General features: G+C 42.1%; 1 protein-coding gene across 2 annotated transcripts in view; it reads left to right on the top strand.

Moving 5' to 3' along the window:
* RAD54L2 (RAD54 like 2) overlaps positions 1-18,684 on the top strand; it is a 74,327-nt gene that overhangs the window by 11,369 nt on the left and 44,274 nt on the right. The window contains exon 2 of one of the 2 annotated variants that reach the window (XM_039733929.1): positions 14,843-15,037. In XM_039733929.1, coding sequence (XP_039589863.1) covers positions 14,887-15,037 — 151 coding nt within the window. In that variant the 5' untranslated portion in view covers positions 14,843-14,886. Of the gene's footprint in view, positions 1-14,445; positions 15,038-18,684 lie in introns of those variants that run through there. The other variant, XM_039733931.1, reaches the window with a different exon arrangement.

The following is an 18,684-nucleotide window of genomic DNA, read 5'->3' as shown; positions in this document are numbered from 1 at the left end:
TTGTTTGGGTAACTGGGTTTAATATGGCCAAATGTTTTTATAGAGCTGAGGCACGTTATGCATGTTATGGGGAAGACTGGAGGTTGTGGGTTTAGAATACAGAATTGTGCTTCCAGAAACCAGTGACCTTGGAAAGGATGGCAGGAGAAGAGCAGATATATGGCAGCAAGTCCTCAGAGCTTAAAATAAGCTAATTAATTTTTAAATACCAACGTACATTCATAATAACAGGAAATACTGAATGAGGACAGAGAGGTGAAGTCAGTTGCAGAGTATTTTGACAAGGTTTAATGTTGCTGTTTTTAAAGAGATGTTCAAAGACAAGAAAGATGTAGTGTTCAATGTTATTTCAGGGATTAAACTGCTCATTATAAAACTTTTTCTTGAGCTGCTCAATCGGTTTAGCTTATCACAAGGTATTTAAAAGTTTCTCAATTTTCTTTGGGCAGAATGGGCTGTGTACCAAAGGGCTCTTTAATTTACTGGAAAAAGATACAGTAGCAGCCAGTGCCTGGAAGTTAAAAAGATTATTTCAAATTAGGAAAGAGGCACAGATTGTTAACAGTGAATGTGATCAACCACTGAAGACATTAGGAAGATGTTTGTAAGTATTAAGGAAAATTAGGATGTCTCCATCTCCAGAAGTCATCAAGTCAGGATGGAGTTTCATTTGGAAAATGTGGGTGAGGAAATGCACTGTAAATGTGTGAGTGTACCTGCCACCCTGCAAGTGCAGGGGCATTGGCACTCGGTAAACAGATCTCACCCAGGGTTCAGACTCTTCCTGCACGTGCCAGAGTCTGCCAGAGGATCTGGTGGTGGTAGTTATTCTCTTACAGCACTCCTTTAAATCTATTAAGTGTACATTTTCTCTTGAGGGAATAAATGTGCTTCTATGTACCATGTACTTAAATGAAATCAAATATTTGTGATCTCTTTTTTTGGGAAGGACTGTCATTTTTGGTGACGTGGAGAGGAAGGGGCTGTATGTGGAAGGAGAGGGGTGGCTGTTTTATTTCCTGAAGAGGTTGGAATATCTTCCCAGTGTTTTTCCTCAAAAAAATCTCATAATGTGCTCTGAAAATGTTTACTCCAGTAGTAGGTAGTCTTGACATTCTGTAGAAATTGCATTTTCATTGGGTAGAGAAATTGCATGTGCTCTTGCTGGCAGAGGTGTGGATGCCTAAGGCTGCTGTGCCTGGTGTGTCCCTGGTAGTGTGAAATCAGTGTGTCCCTTGTCCACCAGAGGAATGGTTTCTGCTGTGTTCTGTCTGCCAAAGCACTGAAGGATGTGGAGATGAAAAATCCATGGTCCTCTCCTGCCTTGGCCATTAGGGAGATTATTGGTTGTCTGTGGATCTCTGTGGACATTTGGTTTGGGATGTTTCCCTAAACCTTTCTGGAAGCACAATGGAAGCAGGTCTGGCTGTGACAGCAGCTTGTGCCTGGTAGGCACCTTTCCAGACATGCTGATCCTTTCCCCATCACAGGACAGTGCGTGCCCAGTCATGTGTCAGGGCAAGGGCCGTGGGAAATGCAGGAGCTGGATGCTCTGCTCGTGGCAGATTGTCCTGCCTGGCCCTCCCTCATCTTCAGCAGGGAATGTGTGCCCACACCACCAGCCCTTGTGCAGAAGGGATGTTCCAGCAAGCATCAGGTGCAATCTGTCTGTTCAGGACATCGGGTTTGGGGAAGGGTCAGCACAGTAAGAAATTACTTCTTTTATCACTGAAAGAGGTTGTCCTTCTGACCTTGGAGCATCTTCCAGTCAAGTGTTATGTTTTCCCCTGTAAGACTTATTTTATTATTTTGGCAAGGTCTTGTTTCTTTTTTTTTTTTTGCACTCCTCGGCTGGCCTGTGCAGGAAGACTTAGAGGCAAATCCTTCTGTTGAGGGACGTTGTTTATTTTTCAATTTCCTTGCAGCTTGGAGGGGGTGTGTCTCCTCTGCATTTCTTGCTCTCCTTTCTGTTATCTTGTCTGACCCATTTTGCTGACAAAGAGAAGGAAGGCAGTGAAGAGAGACAGAAGTGGTTATAAGTAAACAATTTCTTTACCTTCCCTCCCTTCCCACAATGATCTGCTGGCTTCTCTTTGCAGTTGCTTTATGGCAGGGAAGATTGAAGGTGAACAGAGTTAATTGTCAGGGAGTCTAAGAGTGTAAGATTTTGGGGATTGGAGGAGATTGTAGAACTTGGGAGATAAGGATTTCAGGTTTTTTATTTCATTTGGTCTTGATGTGCTGGAACTTCTGTATCCTGTATCAGACAGGTGTCTTTCTAATGGTTGCTGAGGAGACCCGTCACTTCTCACTTTTATCTCTGCTTGGCTGTGACATTATTTAGTATAAGCTATAGAATGTGAAAAAGTTTACTTGTGGCCTGGGTCAGAAAATTGAGACCAACAGCAACTGTCTCTGGAGTGACAACTGCATTCCTGTAAGAAGAAGGGATGAGAGAAGACTTTGAGGACCTCATAGCAAGGGTGTTTATGTCTCCCTGAACAGTTTGGGTGAAGTTCAAGTGTTGAATGAATCAAACAAAAAGCAAGCACAGAGGATGTGCATAAGAGGCCACATAAACCTATATGTATTTATGGCCAGATCCCCACAGTGGCTCTTGGCTGCATTTTTGGGAAAGGTTCTAGGACAGCCCAGGAATATCTACTTATCCCAGACATAATAAGATACAACAAGAAAATGAAGAAAGGCAGAGGGTTAAAGAAAGTGATTCTTTTATTCAAGTACTAAAAATGAGCCCTTGATCTCAGAGGGGGTTCATCATGGCCAAAGTAAATTCCTCTCATGAGGTTCAAGAAATTACCCATTTGTTCTCATGGTACAGATTGCATCAGTTCCCTTTGTCACCCCATAGAGGTGTTCCTTTAGCAAGTCCCCCTGAGTGCATTTAGGAGGGGACATGTCCTGACCCAGAGAAATTTCTGTCAGTGTGGGTTACCAGTGTCTCAAGCTTGGGACATCTTATCTGTTCCCTAAAACAGCTTTATCCTGCCTTTTCTGGTGCCTGTGTGTAATTGGAAGGACCTGTTTACAGAGACTCTCACTAAAGATGCTACATGCTAAGGATTTACATGAGGAGATCTATTTTCCTTTGAGCTTTGGGCACTTGAAGAGTATTTGCTGTGGGGAGAGATGTGCACAACAAGGGTGTCTGACTGCATGAGATACTTATGATACTTCTGTGCTTTCAGTGGCAATTGCATTGGTTTTATCAATTGAAGGAGTCCAGCAAAATGAAGTTCAGAACCAGTTTGCACAAACCACATAGTGATGCCTTGACTGTTCAAAGAAAGAGACAGTTGAGAAGATTCTCACCTTGGCTACATGCAGCATCCTTTGGGCTGCAGTTTTGAAAGCAAGAAAGCTTTATCACAAGGACCATCTCACTTTCTCAAATAGAAATGCTGTCTGTCCCCTGCACTGGAGCAGTGTCTGGCTGCTTAGAGCATGGCCTTGGTGACAGTGACTCCAGCTTGCTCAGCCCATACTCAGGGCTGCATGTTTTCACCCTCACACTGCTTTTCTTTCCCTTTGTGCCTGCAAAACAGTTCATGCAACTTTGTGGTAGATCACATTTGGGACCTGAATTTTGCTTCCAGGTAGGTTTTCAGCTGAATCAGGTTGCTGTCCAGCCCCACAGAGGGATTGTGCTGGCACGGTGTGGGAGCAGTGTGTGAGTTGGGAAAAGAGCAGCTGCTGCAGAAAATGTGTCCGAGGCCTGGGAGGCTGCAGTCAGCAAGAGGGAAAATGGGTAATTTAATCAAGGCCAAATGTTTATTACCCTTCTGGTGCCTGTGAAATCTGAAAACTCTCTGTCAGTGTCAAGGCACGTCTCTGTCTCTCTAATTGGTGGGTTTAGCATCGAGGTTTAGTTACCAGCTTCTGTTTAGTGTGCTCTTCTATTCAATCTTTGCATTTATTATATGCATCACTCTCTGATGGAAGCAAAAGAATAGCATTCCCAGTGTAATGTAACTTCCCAGAGGTTTGATTACTCTTGCAGCATTGCTACTTAACACTTGTGTGAACAGGCAGCTGGCAGTGGCTTCTCCTTTCCCAAATTAGTGCAAAACTGTATATTCCTTCCTCAAAACAAGTGCCTGGGCTATGGAATGCACCTCAGCAGCCAAACACAAGCTTCCAGGCATAGGAAGGCAGGAAAATCAGCTTGCTTTTATAGGGGATGTTGGGGTGGAAGAGATAGCAGGGACAAAGAATATTTTCTTAAATTGAGAAGTTGTTGTAGGAGTGGTGACATCAGTTGGATTTTAAGTTCCTTGTCTATAGGTGTCAAGGAATTCAGGGAACAGGACCAAGAAATAAACCTTACAAGACCAGTGCCTTTTTGTGCTTAGCTATGAAGTGTAACACTGGCTCTAAAGAGGGAGCGACAGTTGCCTTGAAAACTGGGTGTCAGGGTGATTGTTGCATGGAATAGAGAAGATTTGGTATTGAAGGAGTGCATTTGAGATCAGATATTTGGGGAAAAGCTGTTACCCCAGAAGATTATTTTTTTCTTGATTTTTCCTTCAGTTTTGCTATGTGGTCCTCTTATCTCTGGAGAAGAATTTCCTCAGGAAGCTGGGTTTTTTTGGTGGGGGGGAGCTATTAATTCTGGACAATGCATAATAAGATTCACCCTAGCTAGCATTTTTAAGTTTCTGTCAACTGTAGCTTCACATCCAATGAATGTGAGTAGTTCAGGTCTGTGATCTGAATTTGTTTATTTTATAGTGACAGTAGTCAACTGCTTGAGAGAAGTAAGACCCAGATAATGAGTAGAGAACACTGGAGAAGTGGGTGATCTGCTTAGTCATACAGACTCTGTAGAAAAATGTATTTTTTTTCTGCCTTACAAAAAATTGTTTAGAGGTGCCTTTTTCTCCCTCCTGTACTTACCACAGCACTCACAAAAAGCAGGAGAGGTGATCTTCTATTTCAATTAAATCAATACTTCTGGTCAGTGAAATGCTTATTTTAACAGAATGAGATATTCTGCTTCTTTGTGAATGTCTATGCCTTTATTGTGATGAGAAAGTCTTTAACTTTTGTCATCTGCCTCCTTCATTCCTAGCAAGGGGACAACAATGAATGAAGTGGATTGAGATTTTACTGCATTGCCAGTAAATCTCCTTTGGAAGTGCAATGTAATTAGTTTTATCTGTTAAAGGATGCTGTTAACTGTACCCAAAATCTCCCATCAAGATAAGAGCTGTAGTTACAAAAATTTCTTATTTCAGCCCAAATCAATAATAATCAAGAATTTAATATCTTTATCAGTTACTTGGATGAGGGGATCTGGGGCACCCTCAGGAAGTTTGCAGGTGACACCAGGAGCAGGAGCGTTGACCTCCTGGAGGGCAGGAAGGCCACAACAACCCCCTGCAGAGAGAGGGTCTGGAAAGCTGCCTGGCAGGGAGGGACCTGGGGCACTGCTCAGCAGTGGCTGAACATGAGCCCAGGTGGCCAAGGAGGGCAATGGCACCTGGCTTGTACCAGCACTGCTGTGACCAGCAGGACCAGGGCAGTGACTGTCCCCTGTGCTGGGCACTGGTGAGGCATCTCAAATCCTGGGCTGAGTTTTGGGCTCCTCACAACAAGAAAAACATTGAGATGCTGGAGCCTCTCCAGGGAAGGGAACGGAGCTGGGGAAGGGTCTGGAGCACAAGGCAGATGAGGAGCAGCTGAGGGAGCAGAGGGGGCTCAGCCTGGAGAAAAGCAGCCTCAGGAGTGACCTTATTGCCTGTGCAGCTCCCTGAGAAGAGGCTGTAGCCAGGTTGTTCTCTTCTCTCAAGGAACAAGCAACAGGATAAGAGAAAATGGTCTCAGGTTGTGCCAGGGAGGTTTAGATTGGCTATTAGGAAAGATTTCTTAATTGGAAGGGTTGTCAAGCATCAGAAGAGGCTGCTGAGGGAAGTGGTGAGGTCACCAGCCCTGGAGGGATTTAAAAGATGCGTCAGTGTGGCACCTGGAGACACAGCTTAGTGCTGAACTTGACACTGCTGGGGTAGTGGTTGGACTCTGTGATCTTAGAACTCTTTTCCAACTCAAACAGTTCTATGATTCAAGACTAATAATTCAATAATCTAACTAGTAATTGAAAAGGAGGGGAGGTAAATAGTGATGAGGCAAGACATTCCATTCCTGTTGTATTTGGGGAGGTAACAGCATCTGAGATAGGGATGGTGCCTTCTTATGACGCATCCCTTCACTTGGGATGGTAACAAGTCAAGAGGACATGAGAAGACCTGGCTTTCCTGCTGTTCCCTCTGTTCTTGCTCACTGGGCACAGCTGCCAGTCAGGCAGAATTTGCAAACTCTAAATGAGCTTTGATAGAAGAAGTGGTCATTTGGGGAAAGCACTTGACTGAGTCTTGCTTTTAACTTTGAGAGAAAGAATACCCAGAAGGTTGTGGGCTTTGCATCACAGCCGAATGATCTTTGTCATTCTGCTTCTGAATCTTGGAAATGCAACATTTTGGATTCTGTGTGGGTATGAATATACAGTATTTTGTGTTTGGTAAGAACAAGTACTGCAAAAGACATTGCTAGCATTACAAAAGTGAAGTCAATTTATACACTTGGGAGGCAGTGACATTTTTACTCTAAAAGAGCTGTGTTTGGTAGCCAGCAGCTGCTTCTCTGGATGATTGTTTGGTGTTTGTCATATGGTGTTTTACAGTAATTTGTTAATATGTCCCTCTTCAGTTGCTCCTTCCTGGCTTAACACTGTGTATGCTTGTGCAGGTTGGTAGCTAATATCCTGTTTAGCATGAACTGGGACAGGACAGTTGGATATGTTTACCAAAAGGGTATGGTGTCCCTCAGGATATATTATCTTCCTGCTAATATTTGTGTATCTCCTTAGCCCAGCATGCATTGTGCTGCTTTTAAAGCTCTTCTGGAAGTAAACTCCAGTACTTAGAATCGTATACTCACAGTTTTATAAGCTAAACATATAATATGCATGTCATGAGACTCATAGCTCTGTTTCTTTTGTGAAATAATATTTATTATCTCCATTGGGGTGATTTTTGTGTGTATCCAAACGATCCCCTCAGCAGTGTGTTGGGATATTTGTGCTCTGTGGGGAGAGACAGTGAACTGCATTATTTTCCCTTTCAGGCCTGTCCAAACCATTGGGAAGTTTTCAGCCAGCAAAGCACAACCAAAGTGGTGCTTCCATTACTAAGGACAGAACCACAGGAGGTTCTTCCATCCAGTTGCTTTCCATGTGAGCTGCCTATAGTGTCAGTGTTATTAAGGCAGATGTTTTTGTGCAGGATAGATAAGGATCACTGTGTTTTATTTTGACCTGTTTAGTGGGAAAGGCAAAAATCAAGAAATTTTGGTTACTTTGTTCTCAAAACTAGCAAAAAAGTGGCAGTAAACATTAAGTTTTTTCACCACTGTGCAATGTTGCAGGGAGGGAATGACTGAAAGAAGTTTCTGACAGTTTTTAATCCTTTAATGGATTTTTAATCTGTGTTGGAATCCAGTAAAAATTAGTTTAATGTCTGATTGCTTGGTAGCAAATTGGGTCTAACATATGCTAATTGTCATATCACATGAGTTCAAAACTGTTTATTTCCATTTCCTCCTACTTCAGGGTGATTTCTTGGTTTTCCTCTTGTTTTTGCTCATGTTCAAGTTTCTTTGGTAAACTGTAGATGGCATAAGTAATACTTCCTCATCCCTGGTGTAAATATCACTGCTGGAGGTGGGGTAGGGAATAAAGAGGAATAAACTTTTGTGGAATATTCCTTTTTCTATAACTGCATAAACCAGAACCTCAGATTTTAAGTTCAGTTTTGAAGAGGGAGAAGGATGAGGCATCAAAACCAAGCTCCCAGACCCGTGTGATTCTTTGTGCTGAAATGCAGACCTGTGACCCAAGGCAGAGTTGAGTTGTGTTGACTTTGTGGTCTGGTGATGCCAGAGTGTGATGTGCCTGGTGTCTGTCTCACAGGGATGGTGGGCTGCCCTGGGCTGCTGCTGCTGGGAAAGCTCATTTCCTGAGCAGGACACAGCTGAAGGCAGTGAATCATTCCCTGTAAGGAAATGTGCTTCTCTGGGAGGCAAAGAGAGAAGAGTGTGTGGATGGGGTGGTACTGAGAAAATAGGATAAAATTAGACCTTTTAACATTTGGAAACTTGCAGTTTTCCTCATCCTGGAAGATGAAAACATTGTTTATGAGCTATCCCAGTCTGTTTCTGAGGGATACCCTTCAAGGAGGTGAGCCATAATGTTAGCATATCTCAATGACCAAAGCCACAGCTTGTCTTCAAAGAGTGACAGTGGCTGATCTTTCCTTGTGAGGGGAATAACTCTGTGCCTTTTCACTCCTGTTCTACTGCTTCTGTTTATGTAATTTAGTCTTGATTTATTACATAACTTCTCTGGCACCTATGCATGACAAGAGCTTAAATTCCAGAGGGACCTTCCAGTTATCTCAATCTTTCCTGCTTGGGAATTGGCTCACATCTTGACACAGTTTGGGTGTTCACAAAGAGAAGGCTTGGCACACCTCTCCATGAGCTGACTTTTCAAACTTATCTTTTGGAATTTGAGAATGGTTATCATTAATGCAAGGTAGGCAAGACTTTGCCAAATTAATCTGCTGTATAATACATATTGAATGTAATTTGGAATCCTGACACAATATGCCCTATTATTGAGTTTTCCCCACCATTTGAAATATTTTCTTAGGGTTTTTTACTCCTTACATGGGTCTTGGTTGTTTTTTCTATAGCTGTAGCAGCATGGGCAAAACATGCAAGAACATATTCAGAAGTGGCTTTTATATTGAAATGTTGTTTGCTTTGAAAGAAACAGCGATCAGGGAAGGAGAGTTTCCTTCAGCAGGATATGCAGTTGCCATTTATATGGAATTTGACAAAGCTAAAACATCAATGGAGATTCTGAGAAGTAAGAGAAATTTTTTGTTATTTTGTGATGGTGTTACTCCAGATGTCAGTAATTACTGACACACTAAGTGATTACTTAGTGATCACATGCTTCTTACTTCAGGTAGCCTGAACTTTCATGCAGTAACAAACAAATTGCTCTTCTGTGCTGGTTTACTGGTGAGGATATTTGGAGTATTTGAAAGGAGGGAGTTGACTTATAGGAAGTCAATTTCTGCTTTCATATGTTTAAACAAAATTGCCCTTAGAAGCAACACATCAGTGATTAGGCGAATAATTATGTACCTATCTATATATACAAACATAAATACAAACACAAAAACATTTGCCCATTTCTGCTGGCTGTGTCCAGAGGTGAAGAACCTCACAAGTCTGTGGGGAAAGGAGTGCTGGCATCTTATGGAGAGTTCAGTTTTCCTTTGAGTCACAAAACATTGCCATGGCCGGCAGTAGGGTGTTCCCACATCCCTGCCGAGGGGCAGGAGAGAAGGAGCCTGTGGTGCTGCCACAGCAGGTGATGGATGCTCAGGTTGTGTAAGGAGCTGCAGATGCTGCCATTGACTCACGCTGGCTCTTTTTGTTCGGATCGCAGTGGGAGCCAGGCCTTATGTAATGTTCATTGTCACATTCTCAGTGCTAGCACTGTCGTGTCAGCAGAGGGGAAGGATTAGCTCTCTTTTCTTTCTTTATGGGTTGATTTTATGGGGTTTTTTCTTGTGCTGTTTTCGTTTTTTTTTTTTCATTTTTCCCACCCTTTCTTGCAGCAGCTTTTGTTGTTCATGTTGTCAGGGAACAACCAGTTTCAGACTGGTTTTAGTTTTGTGGTGCCTTTTAGAAGGGAGATTGTTAGCCTGGAGAGAATAAAAGAGCAGGTCCTGCAACTCTCTCAAAACTGATATATGGATGTGTTTCTAAAAACAGTGTTATTTTTTTGCTCTCAGTTCCTGTTCCCCACAAATCACAGTGGGCTCCTTAATACTCACATGCAGTGTGGGTGAAGACTAGATCCATTGTTCAATATTTATGTGGAGTGGGGAGAAGCACACTTGGCTTCCTTGGAAAGGTGCTCCAGGACAAGCAGGTGCTCCCCAATCTATGCTTTCACAGGCTGCTTCTTCTTCCTTCAGTTTAGTATTCCTGTGGAGAACACATCAGTTAGAGGGGATCAATGCTACTTAGTTTGTTTGTGATTAAAACAAGATAAAATGAAGGAGGAGAATTGTTTTCTTCCTTCCCAGCCAGCAGTGTGTGGCCACCAGTTAGCTGTGAGTCACAGCAAAGAAACTGCATAGCTGGAGCCTCAACAGTCTCAGGCTGCAAAGGAAGAAGGGATTTAAATCACGAAGTAATCAATTAAGGATGGCTTTAAATGCAACTTGGGGGGAATAAGTTCCTTTTGATTTTTCAGTAAACACTTTTTTGCTTTGGTTAAAGCATTTAGGGGTCTGTTGGACTACCATATAAAACTGTTGGCTCCTTTTTGAAAAAATACTTATCCTTTTAGGTGATTCCCCTGACACCAGTTTTTACATGATAATTTAATAGAGGTTTTAATATGTTGCATAACGTAAATTAGAGAAACTCTAGTGTTAGAATCAAACTGTTCACAACCACTGATCTCAGGTTTATTTCTTATTAGATTTTGAAGTGGAACAGAGAACTATTAATTGTTGTTTTGCAATAACATTGCAAGTTACTGCTTGCAAACTGTTACAAGACTTTTTGTCATAGAGAAGCTTAAGCTCATAGTTCCTTTACTCATGCAGTTGTGTGCTTTATAGTAATGTTCTGCTAGATACTGAAGGCTACCTATGAGGTACCAAAATGGTGCTAGTAGTGGTCTAACACACAGATGAGATTTGCCCCGAGGAACCAGCAGTTACCTTCGTACACATCCTGTTTGGAGTGTTTGTGTGTAAGCTGACTGTATTAAGAGGAATCTTATGGCCCCAACCAACCATTCTACTATTTTGCTGCCAAACAAAAAAGAAAAACATAAAAGGAAATTATTATTGCCATAAAACTTGACTGTGTAACAGACAGTGAAGAGCGTTATGCAGTACAGACTTAGAAATATCTGTTTTTATTAAACTGTCTGTGCAAATCCTCTTCTGATTTGCCAGGGTGCTTGATCCTGTTTCTATGGCCTGGCACCACAATGGCCAGTGTGAAGTCTTGGTTACAAAACAGGCTTTAAGGGACAAATCTTGATGAGTCCCAGATATTGGGCTTGGCTGGAGGTTGGAGAGGTGATGGAATCCTCTTTACTGTTCAGCACTGGAGCAGCATTAGTGTTAAACCTGTCCTTTCTGAAGGGATTTGTATGGGATGGTTGTGTACTCAGGAATGAGCGTGTCCTGTGCCTGAATCACTTGTGTTGTAGTGGGCAAAGAGCTTCTGTAAAGTCACTTTGGCTTTTCTGTAGGTGGAGGGGAACCCTGCTCCTTTTCCTCAAGTGAGGAAGGACTCTGTTCTGCCTTGTCCTGCATCCTTGCTTTTTACTCAATGTTATCTGTAACAGTTAATTAAATAATGGTTTGGTATTTACAGTGCTAGTGGATCCTGTGGTGAAAGTGCTGTACAGAAATGCCCTGAGTCCCCACATCCCCTGATGGTTGCTGTTTCACATAACAGGTTGGCTCCTGGCATACACAACCCTGCTGTGAGCAGCTATCGTGTAGAAGGGGAAAAGTTGCTTTCACATTTCTCTCTCAACTTTATATGTGCGAAGTGATTTTAAAGCTTTGCAGAGTGAAAGAAAAACGTGAGGACAACAGAAATGTGTCCAAATTCTCAAGGTTTCCTCACCTAGAAGTGGGGCCTCCTTTCTGTGCGGGCTTGAGGAGGAGGCAGTCATCAGCACGTGGCATTTAATTACTATCTGAAGTGTTCTACCTTAAAAAAGCAAAGCCCAAAAAACTTCAGAACTATTTTTATCTTTGTTGAAAGACGGGACATAATACATGAGAAAGGCTGTCTTGGATGTTAATTTGATGTGCAGTTGATTGCAGGGTTTAACTTCTGGGTAGGATAAACATGACAGCTCTTTTTTCCTCCCTGAGTAAGCAAGAGGAATTTTTCCAAGTGTTTCCCCCTAAGATTCCAGCCGGGTTTCTCAGCAGCCTCACCACTGTTGAGGCACTGTGCTGGAAGGCTCAGTGTCTGCTGTAGGGGTGCTGCAGAGGGTTTGGTTGGGATTTCTTGGAGCTGTAACCCCCGTGAGGCTCCCGATCCCGTGCGGGGCAGGGAAGGGCCCGGGGCAGGTAATCAGTTTATCTTCGCAAAGCGCCCTTCCTGCAGCGATTAAACACTCAGCTCGGTGCCTGCGTGTGCAAAGGCTGGAGATGGGGCAGGTTGGAATAACTCAGCCATAAAACAGTAGCGGCAGCCACAATCTGGCCCTGTTGTGTAATTCCCCTTGGTGGGAGGCTCCGAAGTGGGTCAGATCGGTGTGAGGAACGAGGGCAGGCTGTGCAGCGCGTACCTGCTGCACCAGGCAGGGCGGGAGCCCCGGGACCCAGCCCGAGGGAGGGAGGGAGGGACAGAGACAGCGCGACAGTGGGCACGGAGGAGTTACCCACCTTTGTTTCACCCAGCTCTGCAAGATTTAGTCAAGTTTTTTCGAAAGATGCTGTTTGACTCTCCTGCGTATGGCCGGGGCTGCCGAGGGGTGTCAGGAGTTGGCTTGTACAGAACATGTACTTACTGCGAAACAAAAATAAAGCTTCGATTCGAGCCCTTTTGTGCTCCAGTCTGAGGGAGAGCTGCTCTCCACAGGGTTGGATTTTATCTATTAAGACACAGAGACCCATATCCTTGCCTTTAAAACAATTATCAGGGAATGTTTTGTGTTTTGATTTGGGTTTTTTATATTTTAAGGTTCTGGGACAAATGATGGGACATGAGAGGATGACACACAGGAGGACACTGATGGGAGAAACTGCATCGTGTCATTCTTTGACCTGGAGCATTTAGTGGCATTACAGCACTTCTGCTTTTGCTGTTTGTGGAGGAGAGCTCATTCTGCCAGTGTTTGTGTTTCTTTGGTTGGTTGGTTCTATGTAAAATCAAAAATAAGCCACTGTTTTGAAATACACATAGACTTTGGCACAACATTTGTTAGGAAAATCTTCTGATAATAGATGGCTTTGTGTATGCAGCCCTTGACTGAAGTCACCAGACATCAGAAAACAAGAGATGCTGAAGGTAATTGTGTTGCAGCAGCCTGACAGCAACTGAGCTTGTACCTGCAGACCACAGAAGCTGAATTAATATCTTTGGCTTGTGTAAACTGGCACAGTTCCACTTGAGCTAATTCAGGTTTTGGCCTTTTCTGCCATCTGCTTGACCAAGCCAACTTATTCTGTGTGACACATGTACTAGTGGAGGGACTTCAGTTGTCTCTGCCTGGTGGTAAAGTGCTCCTGGGACTGAGTGGTGAAAGGCTTCCTGTTCCAAAGCCAGTCTCTGCAATGCCTTCTCTTCCCTGTGTTTCCTTTCTTTCTGACACTCTTCCATGTTATTGAGGGGCAGAGCAGGAGCTGATGACTTCAGCATACTCACCAGTTAGATTTTCAGCCCTGCTACAGGGGTATTGTCTTTAACCTTCAGGTTTCTGAGTTAATCTGGTAACTGCTGAAACACAGCTGAAAATGAAATTTCAGTGTTAAATTAAATGAAATTTTAAGTGTTTGGAACTGCCTTATCTGCTTAGAAGTTTGTGGGTTAGGTTTTTTCTTTTTTGTTTATAAGTGGCTGATTAGTTCTCAAACATTTTATAGTTTACAGTGGAAATGTGGTATAAGTAGGGGGCAGTGGGAAGTGAGTGATGAGGAAATGTTTCCTTCATCTTTCTTTAAAGGTTTCTGGAGAGTGTGTGGGTAGTAATTCTTCTGCAGCTTGATCTTTGAATACATCCTTTGCTCATGCTCCTTAAGATCAAGATGCCTTCTTTATTTTCCTTTCTTGGTTGTGTTTCTTTTCATCCATCTTACACAGCTCCTCCAGGATCATTCTGTGTGTATGGAAGAGGAGTGCCCAGGAGTACCCATCACTGACCAGAAGGGAAAGTGCATGATCTGAACAGATAAACTGGTGACTTTGTGGCTGCCCTGGTCCTCTCTTGAGGCTTTATTTTTGTGTTCTACCACAATTTCTGCTGTAATGCACTGGAGTGATGTAACAGAAGTAATGCACAGCCAGCCCCAGTTCTTGTCCTTGAAAGAAAGGAAATGCAAATTTTTGTCTGATCCATTCTTTCTTTGTGATTAGTTTTCTTCTTGCCCTGTTTTACAATGGGAGTTCAACCTTTACAACTGGATCCTTGTTGTTTTCTGCCCTAACTATGAAGGTAGCAGTGTTTTTGTTGTGTGGCTGGATCAGAGACTTCAGCCAGGCTGTGATGAGGTGACCTTTGCAGTGGGTACAGCTGAGGCAGGAGGGGCTTTCTGTCTCTGAGCCACATCTGCTCACTGTGATGGTGTTTGCAGGGATCAGGGTAACAGGTATCCAGAGGGGATGCTGACACTGATCCTTTTCTGTATGCTTCCTTGGTGGGTGGTAGTGTTCTGAAATCGTTCACATAATTTATTAATTTTTGCATCTCTGAATCATCAGGCATTGATACCAGGAATCTTCCAGCAGGAAGATTCCTGTGTGCATATCAAGGGCACCAGTGAAGAGATGGAGATTCTTCAGTGTTGAGCCTGTACCACTATGATCCATTTCTTATGGCATCTGTTTTCTCCACAGGATTTTGTGCTTTGTCTCATATCTAAGTCTGTTATTTAAAAGGCTGATTTGGTTTTTTATGTGCAGTAATGCTGCTGTGATGTTGAGCCTTGAGGCTCAAAGGTTGGGATTTGCTGGGCTCACCTTCCTCTTTGTGTCCTTCCAGGTAGAACATGAGCAGGTAATGCACAAGGAGCACCACTGGGAATCATGTCAGACGAGTCAATCTCAGGGAGTGATCCGGACCTGGACCCGGACTTGGAGCAGGAGGATATGGAAGAGGAGGAGGAGGAAGATGAGGAGGAGGCGATGGAGGAGGACAATGATGGGGATGACGAGGAGGACTTACTTGATGAAAGTGGTGAGTGAATGGGGTTGGGAATATATTGATGCCTTGTGAGGGCTGACCTAGAACAGAGACTAGACACAGTTAAAGGATAAAGTAGGGATTTATTAGAAGGCCTCGATGGATCCACCTTGGGCAGCACAAGAGCCCAGCCCAAGATAAACCCAAAATGGTCACAAAATGAGCGACCAGTCACAAGGTCTCTCACTTTTGTAAGTTGTGGTCCATTTGCATATTGGAGTTAATTGTCCAATTACAACTTTAGGTTATGAAGTCCCATCCTTCTTGTTTTTCTCTCTTCAGTCCACATTGTTTATTCTCTTGGGCCTGTAATTTGGGTGGTTGTCCTTGTCCCATGCTAGGAGAGGAATTGTTTTATCCGGATACTATGTGAAGAGAGCTTACCATCCCTTAATATGAAGCTCAGAATTACACACTAAAGCAGTACAGAATCTGAAAAATATAAACAATACATTGTTACAGAAAACTGGCTGTCACCCCTTGGGAGATTGTGTAAGGGTTAGGATTTGTCCAGCTCTTTCTCTTAGGCCTGTAATTTGGGTGGTTGTCCTTGTCCCATGCTAGGAGAGGAATTGTTTTATCCGGATACTATGTGAAGAGAGCTTACCATCCCTTAATATGAAGCTCAGAACTACACACTAAAGCAGTACAGAATCTGAAAAATATAAACGCTAAAACCTGAGGCATCAATACATTGTTATAGAAAACTGGCTGTCACCCCTTGGGAGATTGTGTAAGGGTTAGGATTTGTCCAGCTCTTGGTAGGGAGAAGTCCTTATGTGGCTGTTTAGTTTAAATAGGTATTTAATGTGTGTTAAATATGGTCTCCTGGCCAAAAAATATTTCCATCAGGAAAACAAGCCACAAGTATAAATTGTAAGGAGGATGGAATTTTTAAAATAGCTTCAAATTTTGGGAAAGCAATTATATAAAAAAATAAATAAGTCGATTTGCAATTACTTGTATTTAAAGAATGTGGTGATAATAAATATATTTACGTCATCGGCTTGTCCCATACATAAACAGTTTGATGGATGCAATAATGACAATTATTGCTCATTCACAGTAATCATCTTTAACAGCTGGAAAATGTAATTTTCTGCCAGCATACAGGTTGGGTTCTCCTTTGTTTGTTTTACAAGATGAAAAATGGAAGTACTAAGTAAGTTGTCAGCTTTTATCCTCACCTAGTTCCACCTGCCCTACTCTCTTCTTCAGGAGAGGAGCAGTTTAGTCAGGGCTAATACAGTTGTTTTGATGGATGCAATAATGACAATTATTGCTCATTCACAGTAATCATATTTAACAGCTGGAAAATGTAATTTTCTGCCAGCATACAGGTTGGGTTCTCCTTTGTTTGTTTTACAAGATGAAAAATGGAAGTACTAAGTAAGTTGTCAGCTTTTATCCTCACCTAGTTCCACCTGCCCTACTCTCTTCAGGAGAGGAGCAGTTCAGGTCAGGGCTAACACAGTGGGCCTGTGCTGTGCAGGTTACATTTGAATGTTACTTGATAACTGTTCAGGGTCTCCACATGATCCTAGAAAGGTTTGCTGGTCCAGAAGGGCTGATGTTCTAGGGCACATAGACAGGAATGCAGAGCTCAGGTGGGAATTCCCCATGCTGAATTTGCCATCAAACTCTTTGTATCACAAAACTGTAGCCAGAGCCTAAGGGGATGCTCTATTTGCTTCCTTTAAAATTGCAATTTTTAATAACTTCAAAGGGTATGCAGGTATTTGAATACACCTACCTAAACCAACTGAGAGTAGTTTTCCTTTCCTTAGCATAGAATGTGTTAAAAACAGATACTTCTCTCTTCTTCTAGTTACTGAAGAATTTTTTGGCTTTAAAATAAATTGTTGTCATCAAGTGTTGTTTGTTTTGTTGTTATATTCTTTCAGCCATGTGCTATTTGAAGATATTGTTTTGATTTTAAATGCTTTTATAAAAATGCTTACACAAAAACAAATGCATTCCTATTTTTTTTTTATTCACATGATGGCTTTTTCTAATGAGAAAGTAGCAGCAATGGAAGTGTTAGTTCAGGTAAGAAACAAGGGAATTCCCAATCTCAACACAGAGAAGAGCTACAAGGTCAGATTACTCTGTCTCAGAGTGGTGATGATAATGTCACTTTGTTTGCAGGACCCTGCAGCCAGTGCAGCAGGAGGAAGTGTGACATGGTTCCCAAACTTTCATTAACAGAAGGGAGTGTCTGTATGTCACCTCCAAGTGGGACATTCCCACTATTCCACTAGTCTGTTATTGTAGACTTATGTGCTTTATCATCAACATCTGTATGTGGATACTCACAGTTGTTTGTCAGGATTATTCTTTCCAAAGCAAACAAGATCAATGTAGGTATACAGAACATTGTGAACTGCTAATGACAGATATTTATTTTCATGTTAAAACACTAGAAATGTGTTTATGTTTTATACTTTTGTAGTGACTAATTTAACAAAATTTAACAAATGTAGAAAATAATGAGGAACAGTAAAAAGAATTTACATAAAACTAACATGAAGTATTTTTATGGCTGTTCATTAGGTGCAAAGGAAAACTCCCATGAGCTGAGCAAAGCTAGATTGCCTCTGAGGTTTCAGATTGTTCAGCTTTAATTCTGTCTGCCACAACATCAGAATGCTTTATGGGTGCTTAGATGTGTACTTATTATCTTCTGTGGAGGTGTCCAGTCTGCTTTTCCTGATATCTCCTTACAGCTACACACTGCCTCCAAAATGTCATTTGGCATCTGTATCACCTTAGATCTAATATAAACCAATCTCCTGCTCTTTAGCCTATGAAATGTAACCAACTTCAGAATTAAGAGGTTCATTTTATTTTGCCCATCTGATGTTTATGGTCCTGTCGCTTTGTAGACTAACCTCATTCATAAATATCATATTTGGAACAGACAGTTTTATTCATAAGAAGGGATGCTGTGCTCTAGTGTTTATATTATTAAGCTTTTAAAAAGCTTAATTTTAATAATTTCAGTTGGAACTTTGTTCTCCCTATTCCCAGCTGTGCTGTTCTCCTCCCCTCCTGGTATTGTGCTTGTTCTGATCCCACTGGGGGTCCTGGGGGGATCTTTCTCTTGAGGATGGGCTCATGCATATTTCTAGCACTACAGGCTTTAGATGATTATTAATCTTTCAAAGCTATTTCCTTGGAAGGCTGACAGGCTGCAGAAATATTTTCTCCAAATGGAAACTGATTACTTGTTTTAAATAATAGTGATTATATCCATTACAAAAATAACATTTTTACAGTTTGATGGCAGGCTGGTGACTTTGTTTAGGATTTCCATGTATTGATGGTGGCTCAAATCACTTAAGAACTTTCCAGTGTTAATGTAATGTTATCCACACTTTTGATGGTGGTTGATCATATAATCTCAGACTTAGCAGTGGCTTGTGTTTTGCATATTTAACCTGTTTTTGTCTTTCTGATACATGTTCTATGTGGAGTTAATCTTTGTGTGTAATTTCAGTTTCATAGTCTTCTAGAAGTTCTTTTTACATTCTGGAGCTTTAGTGCTATCTTCAGTTTTGGCACATTTTTCTCATTTCTGTTCAGTTTTGTTTGCATTTAGTATAGGCTGTCCTACAGGTGGTCTAGAGTTAGTTTGTACT

The sequence above is a fragment of the Passer montanus genome, unplaced genomic scaffold, assembly GCF_014805655.1.
Source record: "Passer montanus isolate IOZ18808 unplaced genomic scaffold, ASM1480565v1 scaffold9, whole genome shotgun sequence".
Lineage (NCBI taxonomy): Eukaryota > Metazoa > Chordata > Aves > Passeriformes > Passeridae > Passer > Passer montanus.
Note: the sequence above shows the minus strand (reverse complement) of the source record. Positions and strands in the feature narration are given on the sequence as shown.